The 10,311-nt window shown below is 32.1% G+C and overlaps 1 protein-coding gene across 3 annotated transcripts; it reads left to right on the top strand.

Annotated features, from left to right (window-relative positions):
- The first annotated feature begins 155 nt into the window (after positions 1–155).
- Positions 156–5,881, top strand: LOC108915920 (neuralized-like protein 2). Of its 3 annotated transcripts, XM_023456545.1 has the most exons (3): positions 156–272; positions 332–972; positions 5,616–5,878. In XM_023456545.1, coding segments are annotated over exons 1-3 (696 nt in total). In that variant the 5' UTR covers positions 156–270; the 3' UTR covers positions 5,669–5,878. The 3 variants fall into 3 exon arrangements, with proteins under 3 accessions (XP_023312313.1, XP_018577594.1, XP_018577595.1); XM_018722078.2 differs by lacking the exon at positions 156–272 and having other exon boundaries at positions 303–972; positions 5,616–5,881; XM_018722079.1 differs by lacking the exon at positions 156–272 and having other exon boundaries at positions 303–972; positions 5,602–5,881.
- Positions 5,882–10,311: the final 4,430 nt, after the last annotated feature.

Below are 10,311 nucleotides of genomic sequence, written 5' to 3'. Positions count from 1 at the left end.
GGCTGTCCAGGCCTACACGAGATGAGGCAGGATAAAGAGTGATAATCCCCCTCGATCCCAAATCATTGAGGCCAATTTCTAGCCATGGAATAATGGCGCGTATTGTTCTAAGACTTCCAGGCTCTATTTTTGTTTTTATAGGTTATAGACTCGGAGTAAGGTTGGTGGTGGTTGGCTGTTGGTTACAAACATAAAATTGTTAAAACGGAAGTGACAGAAAGGATTCTTAATACTTTTATATTTATAAGAAGAATATAAAATCGTAATTAGATGTAATTAACAATTTGTATATGTTATTAATAATGGCAAGTAATAAAAATTCTATTACAAGGTTTCATCCATACCATGGAGAAAATATAGTCTTATCGGATGATAATACTGTTGCATATAGGAAGAAAAGTTTTGCAAATGCTGTAACATTTAGTGAAAAACCATTAAAACCTGGAGAAATTTTTTTACTTGAGATAGAACAAAATGAAAGTGGCTGGAGTGGTCATATGAGATTAGGTTTAACTCAATTGGATCCTTTAACAATATATAGAACTAGTTCAATACCACAGTATGCTTTACCTGATCTAGCAAATACTGGTACTTCTTGGATATATGGTATAAGTAAAGCTCATAACAGTGTTTTTGAATATGATAATGACAATGGCAAACAGTATATACGTACTGGAGCTAAACAATTGTTAAGTAAAAATATAATAAAAACTTGCCGTGGAACAATTCCTTTAAGTCTATTAAAACCAATACGTTCTCCATCTGAGGATATTCTACCAACTGACATGGGGAGTCGTATAGGTGTTATGTATGTGCCAACTGATGAAGAGCAGGCTGATATGCATTACATTATCAATGGAGAGGACCAGGGAGCATGTGTTAAACGCATTCCATTTACAAAAGCACCACTTCATGTAGTAGTTGACGTCTATGGTACTACCAAAAAAGTTAGAATTATTCAGTTATACGTAGGTAAGAATATAACATTTTCTCATATTTGTCAAAAAAAAAAACTGAAAACTTTACACAAATCGTTTCTAAAAAGTGTAATTTATAGAAACATATCGTTGTTGATCTTGCAAATGAGCGACAAAAAGAAAATCAACCAAAGTCTATTTTTGACCTAAGTCCTTGGACTAATGAGAGCATATTATACAGGGTGTTTCAGGATTAGGTCGACAAACTTTAAGGAGATAATCCTCATAAAAAAATAAGAAAAAGAAGGCTATTTTAGCCAAATTTGGCATGACACATCTTCTTATAAGATGCCATTTTTCCACAGAAGTAGAAGTCCCGCATGCAACCAGTGGCGGAGTTATGGGGACTCAGACTCATTAAATTATAAATTAATACGGCCCTACTGAAAATAAAAAATGATGCTGTTTTTAGATAGAACAGTGTGTTATTGACAAAAAGTGTACATTCACTTTTTTTCCTAACTCTTATAATTTCATGGCAAAATTGATTTTTCAGAAGGGTGCTTCTGGATTCTGTCGATAAACTTTAAAATGAACCTCAACAAAAATTTTCGTGGCCTGCACGTTCACCGGACTTGACACCGATGGCTTATTTCGTTTGGGGTGCTGTTAAACAAAAAGTCTACGAGGTGCCTGTTGATACCCTGGAAGATCTAAGACAGCGAATAGACGGGTGTGAAAACAGCCACGCTTTTCCAGCCACGATTTTACGATGTGGCAACACTGCACACTGTAACGTGTACATGTATTTAAAGTTGCAATTCTCTTATTACGATCTGTTAATACCATCCGTTTGCTTGCAAATGTTTGTTACATATTACTTTTCACCCCTGATTAGAATAGACACATGTCATTGTCGGCCCATTATAAGTGGTAAAAAAACGAATATAGGTAAAAAAATTACTGTTCTCTTATTATGATGTCAGTGAGATTTGTTCATTAGGAAATATTCATTACATGTATTTCTTCAATCTTACTTAGACAGAACTTAGTGTCGGGCCGTAATAAAGGGTTAGAAAAAAAAAGAATATAGGTAAAAAAATTACAGTTCAGTTATTATGATCTGCTAGTGAGATTTGCTAGCTAGGAAATGTTCATAACACGTCCCTCTTCAATCCTGATCAGACACAAGTCAGTGTCGGGTCGTAATAAGGGAGCAGAAAAAACATACGGATATATAGAAAAAAATAATTACAGTTTAGTTACTATGATTATTATGACTTGTCAGTGAGATTTGCTTTTTAGAAAATATTCATTACAAGTCCCTTTTTAATAATGATTAGACAGAAGTCAATGTCGGGCCGTAATAAGGGATCAGGAAAAAAATACGAATATTCGTAAAAAAATTGCTGTTCTCGTATTATGATCTGTCAGTGAAATTTTCTCTCTAAGAAATGTTCATAACATGCCCCTCTCCAATCCTGATCAGACAGAAGTCAGTGTCGGGCCGTAATAAGGGAGCAAAAAAAAACATACATACCTATATAGATAAAAAATTACAATTCAATTATTATGACGTATCAGTGAGATTTGCTCTTTAGGAAATATTCATTACAAATCCCTCTTTAATACTGATTAGACAGAAGTCAGTGTCGGTCCGTTATAAGGGGCCGGGAAAAAAAATAGGAATATACGTAAAAAAATTGCTGTTCGTGTATTACCATCTGTCAGTGAAATTTTCTTGCCAGAAAATGTTCATAACACGCCCCTCTTCAATCCTGATCAGACAGAAGTCAGTGTTGGGCCGTAATAAGGGGTCAGGTAAAAAAAAATTAGAATATATGTAAAAAAATTGCTGTTCCCCTTCATGATGATAAATTTAAAAATTGGGACTTTATTATTATTTGCCGGTACGATCTGTTCCCTTGGATTATTACTTTTAATTCTTGATTTGATGGAAGTCAGTATCGGTCCATAATAGCGGAAAATACCTATGTATTTATTATTATTAAATTAAAATAATTATATGATTTTTACAACCGGTCGTTGAAATCTGTTTACTTAGACGTGCTTATTTCGGTTGAGACCACATAGTTGATTTAACTTTTTTTGTTAATGAACAAATTATATAATTGGCACCTGTTCGTTTCTATGACTACACATCTTTTATAAAAAAATCTCTTACATAGATGACACTGGTTTTCGGTCGATTGTTCGGTATTTATTTCCATTTCACTGCCGCAATAAAGACACGTATATTCCTATTTTTTTCCCAGCCCCTTATAACGGCCCGATACTGACTTCTGTCTAATCAGTATTAAAGAGAGATTTTTAATGAATATTTCCTAAAGAGCAAATCGCACTGATAGGTCATAATAATTGAATTGTAATTTTTTATCTATATACGTATCTATATACGTATGTTTTTTTCTGCTCCCTTATTATGGCCCGACACTGATTTCTGTCTAATCAGGATTGAAGAGGGGCGTGTTATGAACATTTCTTAGCGAGAAAATTTCACTGACAGATCATAATACGAGAACAGCAATTTTTTTACGAATATTCTTATTTTTTCCTGATCCCTTATTAAGGCCCGACACTGTCTAATCATTATTAAAAAGGGACTTGCAATGAATATTTTCTAAAGAGCAAATCTCACTGACAGATCATAATAATTAAACTGTAATTTTTTTTATCTATATTCATATGTTTTTTCTGCTCCCTTATTACGACCCGACACTGACTTCTGTCTGATCAGGATTGAAGAGGGACGTGTTATGAACATTTCCTAGCAAGCAAATCTCACTGACAGATCATAATAACTGAACTGTAATTTTTTTTACCTATATTCTTTTTTTTTTCTGACCCCTTATTACGGCCCGACACTGAGTTCTGTCTAAGCAAGATTGAAGAAGGACATGTAATGAATATTTCCTAGTGAACAAATCTCTCTGACATATCATAATAAGAGAACTGTAATTTTTTTACCTATATTCGTTTTTTTAACCCTTATAACGGGCCGACAATGACATCTGTCTAATTAGGGGTGAAAAGTGATATGTAACGAACATTTGCAAGTAAACGGTTGGTATTAACAGATCGTAATAAGAAAATTGCAACTTTAAATACATGTACACGTTACAGTGTGCTGTGTTGCCACATCGTAAATTCGTGGCTGGAAAAGCGTGGCTGTTTTCACACCCGTGCGAATAGTCCAAGCGTGACGAGAATTAACTCCATTTCAGTGTCGATCGGCCACTACCTCCATAATTAGAAGATGTCGTGCTTGTCTACAGTCCGGAAGCGCCCATTTTGAACAAATTATTTTTTAAATCATTTCATTTTTGATTCACTTTTTGCTTTGTCTAGGTATAATATTAATTGATAATTTTTTGGTTGTTTCAATTTACAAATAAATTTTCATGTATTGTTTGCCATCTTATTTTATTTAAAATTACACAACACAAGTAAATGAAGTGACTACAAACTGCCTGAAAAAATTTAGGAGTATTGCAAGGGTTGTTACATTGTCGCATTGCGACATAGTCACATTAAATGTTAGGTACTTAAATATTTCTATTGTTTTCATCATTTTTTTTTCTAAAAAAACACCCTATATCTCAAAAATGAAGCATCTCCTAAATAATTTTAATACTATTGGTTAAACCCAAGGGAAGGGGAGACAAAAAGGCTTATTTGACTCACACATACTCGAGACTAAGACCAATTTTAATAGGTACTATATTTTTTTAGGTTTTATGAGTTTCTAAAGTTTATCGACATAATCCAAAAGCACCCTTCCGAAAAATCAATTTTGCCATGAAACTATAAGAGTTAGAAAAAAAAGTGAATGTACACTTTTTGTCAATAACACATTGTTCTATCTAAAAACAGCATCATTTTTTATTTTCAGTAGGGCCGTATTAATTTTTTTTTTAATTTAATGAGACTGAGTCATAACTCCACCACTGGTTGCTTGCGGGACTTCTATTTCCATGGAAAAATGGTATCTTATAAGAAGATGTGTCATGCCAAATTTGGCTTAAATAGTCTTCTTCATTTAGAAGTTATTTAAAAAATTCGAATTTTTAAAAAAATCTTTAACGGCCTATATTTTGAAAATGAAGTTGAATGAATTTATACTTGATTTTTTTCTTATTTTTTTATGAGGAATATCTCCTTAAAGTTTGTCGACTTAATCCTGAAACACCTTGTATATCCACCTATATGGGCACATAATTAGATTAGATTATTTGATTGAGTATTTCTGATACAGTGAAAAAAATTTTTTTTAAATAAATAACCTTTTGTGAAAGATCTTTCAAGGTGCTGATTTTATAAATTTATTTTTGTCTAAACAGAAATATCATACTGAAAAAGTAGATAATAATTATTCACAATTGCACGATAATCGCTGCGACAATTATTTTTGGAAAACTATATTTTATCAAAATTTTTGTTATTAAATTGACTTAAATGTAAATTTTATAAACTATGCTATCTGTTAAGTCAAGGAGTTGATATTTGACCATAATTTTGAGGTTTATTGCCCTTCAGGATCCAGTAGGTATTATAAATGATGACCTCAGATCTGACAAATTATGCGTTTATCGTTTATCGTATTATTGATTACTTTTATTACCGTGTTATAATAGTTTAAATAACAATTTGCCTCTTTTTTAAGGCATGCTTTCTTAGATTTGACGACATTGATCGCGTTACTCTCTGGCGACAGATGGCGTAGCTTCTAGAACTGTGGGCAAAATCAATAATTAAACGGACTTTCTTGTATATTTGATGCAAGAGATGGTGCTTTAGGGGATGACTATCAAAAAATGCGATTTCTACAAAGAAAATCGGGACGTTAATTCTGAATAACTTAGTATTTCAGTCATGTAAAAATATAAGAAATTGTATATAAAAAGCAAATATGAATTTATAAATAACATGATAAATAACAAAAATAATAATCTTTTATTAAAAAAAGGTCATAAAATAAATAATATTGTTTTAAATAACTAAAAAACTACTTTAAAATTAATAGTAATTAATTAATTTATTGCGCATTGTCATTTATTTCATTTTTTAAATGAATGTTTTGCTTAACTTTTTTCAACATTCTAGAGAGTATTGTTACCAAGTGCATATTAAAAAAGTTCACTGCATGTTTATAAAATTTACGTTTACTTGTAACTCACCCTTCTTCTTCTTCCTAGTGGTTGGTCCTAATAAATCCCATAGCACCACGGCCTAATTAGGCCTATTGTGCGTCCCATTACTAGTCCTATTCAGCAAGTAGATTTGTCCTTTTAACAAAGTCCAAAAGCTTCCTCTCTGACACTTCTCTCAGTTCCTTGGGTACTAAATAAGGTTCCCCAGGAGCTCACCCTCAGGCCCGGTCTGGCCAGGTCGGGAAATCGGCAAAACACGACTTATTTTGGAAAATAAGACGACAAACGACCAACGAGGCGCCAAAAGTATAAGACAATTTTTTGTTAATTCTTGAGATATAGCCACCGTAAATTGAAAAGAAAAAAGAAGAACGTAAAAATGAAAATTGAATCTTTCATAGAAATGGGATATTCCCAGGTCAAAAAAATAACACAAATTTTATTATTTTGCCCTATACCCCTATAAACAGTGTACCTACAGTAAAGAAAGAGAGAAATAAATATATATTCCAAATGTAAGCCCTATAAACTAATAACTCCTTTATCTATAAGCTGTGGGCCTGAGGGAAAAATGAGAGAAATTAATATCTCCCAAACTGGAAGTCTTTTAACCTTATAATAACCCTTTACCCTATAGCCGTATGAGTTATGTGCTCAGAAGAAAAAATAAGAATATAAATAATAACCGAGAGCTTTAAAATTTTCTAAAGCCCTCGGACTATGTCCAAACTATTATTGATTTCCTGTATCCTGAGTTGATAGGTTTAAGTTTATTACCTATATTAATATAATTTTATATAATTTTAAAACCAATAATAGTTTGGACGTAGCCTATAGAGCTATAGTGTAAATAAAATCTGTGAAGACGGCATGAGTACTGCAGTGGTAAGTATACTTATATTCCTACAGATATATATGAGCTTTAATTTGAACTGCAAATAGATATTCGTAGGTTGTACTGGAGCCGGAGAAATGACGATTCAAAGTCACCTATCCCAATGAGTTTTTTTTTCTGTTAAAAAAACAGAAATAAATAAATAAACAGAATAAGTACCGCAAGGGTAAGTATATTAAAAGTTTATTTTTAATATTTTAAAGATGGTGCTTGAAATAACTAATAAGCTTTAATTTGAGCTGCAAATAGATGAGAGAGTTTGCTTTGCAAGCTTGATCCAGGTAGCAGCATGTAAATAGCTTCTGTCATATCTGCCGCGTTTGCGCGTTGCACTCTGCGTGAGTGAGACAGAATCAATTTATAATTAAAATTTGAATGAAATTTTTATTTTTTTGCAGGCAAATGAAATTCATAATAATTACTATTAGGATGAAACTAATATGAATTTATTTTCTTCCGATTATTCTGATGAGGATCCAAATTATGTTCCAACAGAATCTGCAAATGAAAATCTGGATGAATCTGATAACGAGATGCAAAATTTGCCGTTACCTGTGGTGTTACCTAAAAGAAAACGCAGTCACAAAAAAAACTAAAGGTAGGGAGAAAATGTGTCAGAAATGAAAATGAGTAGATAACAAAGCCAAGGCAGAACTTAATAAAGGTCTTCAACATAAAAATCGTAAAGACAAACTTATTTTTGCAAAGGTAATGAAATCACCTTGTAAAGAAACTTGCAGGTATAAATGCAACAAAACAATTAATGAAGAAGCTAGAAAAGTCATTTTTGACGAATTTTGGAACCTTGGAGATCATACTCGGCAGTGGGATTTTTTTGTAAGGTGTGTGACACAACGAGAAAAAAAGCAGGTTATTCTACATAATAAATATTCCAGAAGGAATTTCTCCCGCAATTATAAGTTAGAACGATGTTCTTAAATACGCTTGCAATTTCTGAAACAGTTGTAAGCACCGTTTTGCAAAAAATTGGTGAAGGTGGTACTGTAGAACGGGACAGAAAAGGAAAACACAATACTAGACTGCATAAGAACCCGGATGCTCCAATAAAAAACATTATGGAACACATAAAAACTTTTTTCTTTTACGCCTTCTCATTATACAAGAAAAAACTCAAAACGAATGTACTTAGAAGAAGATTTGAGTATTTCTTTCACGAATGCACAAAATGTATTTGGAATATGCAAAACAACAAAAATGGGCTGCAGTAGCTATACTCAGACAATACAGGGTTACTCTTAATTTGAAATTTAATATATTTAAAGAAAGCTTTAAGCCAAAAAAAGATCAGTGTGTAGTGCCTATAAGAATACATATCCCGAGAAGAGAACAGAAAAAATAGATGATGATTATAATAATCATAATTTAAACAAAATCGTGGTTCGAAATCTGAAAGACATTGATAAAGAATTGTCGAAAAATGATAAATCTCTAATAACAGCATGGTTTGATTTGGAGAAGGTGTTAGTAACACCCAAGTCAGAAGTCAGCGATTTTTATTATAAAAGTAAAATCGCAACATACAATTTTACAATTTATGATTTAGGCAGCAATCAAGGCTATTGCTATGTATGGCATGAGCAAATATCGAAGAGAGGACCGGATGAAATTGAAAGTTGTTTATGGATCTTTTTAAAAATTGTTAAAGAAAGTTACAAAAGGTTATTCTTTATTCCGTCAATTGCGGTGGTCAAAACCATAATCGTTTTGTTTTTGTGATGTTTGCTTATGCTTCAATGACTTTGGATTTGGAAATAACAACCGTTTTCTTGAAATTGACCACACGCAGAATGAAAATGACAGCATGCATGCTGTGATCGAAGTTGCAAAAAAACGTCACTGCTATTATATACACTCCTGATCAGTGGATTAGTCTAATAAAAATGGCCAAAGTTACTGCCCCACAGTACAAAGTAAAAGAAATGTGTCAAGAAGATTTTGTAACTTTTAAACTAATGGTAAAGAAACAAAACTGGAAAAAAGATATTACTGAAGAGGCTGTAGAAATCAGCAAAATCAGAGAAATCCACTGCGATCCAAAGTCTCCCAATAAAGTATTTTTTGTCTATAATTTTGGAGAAAATCATGAAGAACTAGACTTACAAACAAAAAACACACAAACGCGAAGAATATCAATTTCCAAGATTGTATTAAGGTTTGCTGCCAATTGATGGTAAATTAAGCGGTCTGTTGGGTCTGTGTAAGGCTAATTTGATACCACCTATGTATCATGAATTTTGCAACTCCCTTTGGCCTGCTAGTAGGACTGACCACCAGGAAGAAAGTAATATTGACCAAGAAGATGACTGACTGAATTGTAATAAATTTTCCTTTTATGTCATTATTGATTAACAATTATTTTTTTATCTTAAAATAGAAAATGTTTAATTTTTCTGTATTTTATTAGTGTAGCAAGTTGATTTTCAATAAAAATTTTGTCTACAAAAACTAGTAACTCATTCAAAATCCACTTTTTTCTTATCCTAAACTATTTTATTTAGATCATCAATAATTAATTAAGACCTAAACAATAATTACTTTGTTAAAGAAGAACGATTTAGCTCTTATAATAAAAAAATAACGAACATTATTATTTTCACAACTATTCAAATGCAATTATCTCAGTATAACCAAATTTGAGATACGACAGTTTTCCTGGGGAGAGTCAATATGCACCCTAATAACTGACCCGACTTCGATTTTTCCCGACGGCCTCTGAAAGAGCCAGACCGGGCCTGCTCACCCTTAATATAATAATAATAATGTTAATAATAATTTTATTAATCCAACAGGCTTAAGGGGGCGATTTAGTATGTATATTTTTACCGTGTAACANTACTAGAGATTATTCACGAAGACATTTAGTTGCAAAATACAAGATTTAGACGCTGCATACCACCTGTAGAAAGGCTGGCCGTTTGTCTAAGGTAATTTCTTTAAAATTTCGTGTAGTCATGTTCATGGAATTAGCATGGTACGCGATCATCAAAAACATTCGCGCTCTAGCTTGTCTCGACCACATCGCGGTCTCCCGAGTAAGGGGAGCTGCCTCCTCCATAGAAATTCGAAAAGAGTACAAAAATTTTCTTAAGCTAAGAAAATATTTAGGTTGGAAATTTTTAATCAAATATTTTATTTACTTAAATTTTAATTGAAAATTAATACACTACTTTATTTTTTTTTAAACAATTGTAATAAATTAGTATAAATATTTGTTTACAAAAGAATTTAAAAATATAAAATTTTATGTTAAAAAGTAGTACTTTTCCATATTTTAAAAATTTAGCTCTGGAATTCTAAATTAAAAAAA

Source organism: Anoplophora glabripennis, unplaced genomic scaffold (assembly GCF_000390285.2).
Source record: "Anoplophora glabripennis isolate ALB-LARVAE unplaced genomic scaffold, Agla_2.0 scaffold1758, whole genome shotgun sequence".
NCBI lineage: Eukaryota > Metazoa > Arthropoda > Insecta > Coleoptera > Cerambycidae > Anoplophora > Anoplophora glabripennis.
The sequence above is the reverse complement of the archived record's forward strand: the minus strand, read 5'-3'. Positions and strand labels throughout refer to the sequence as shown.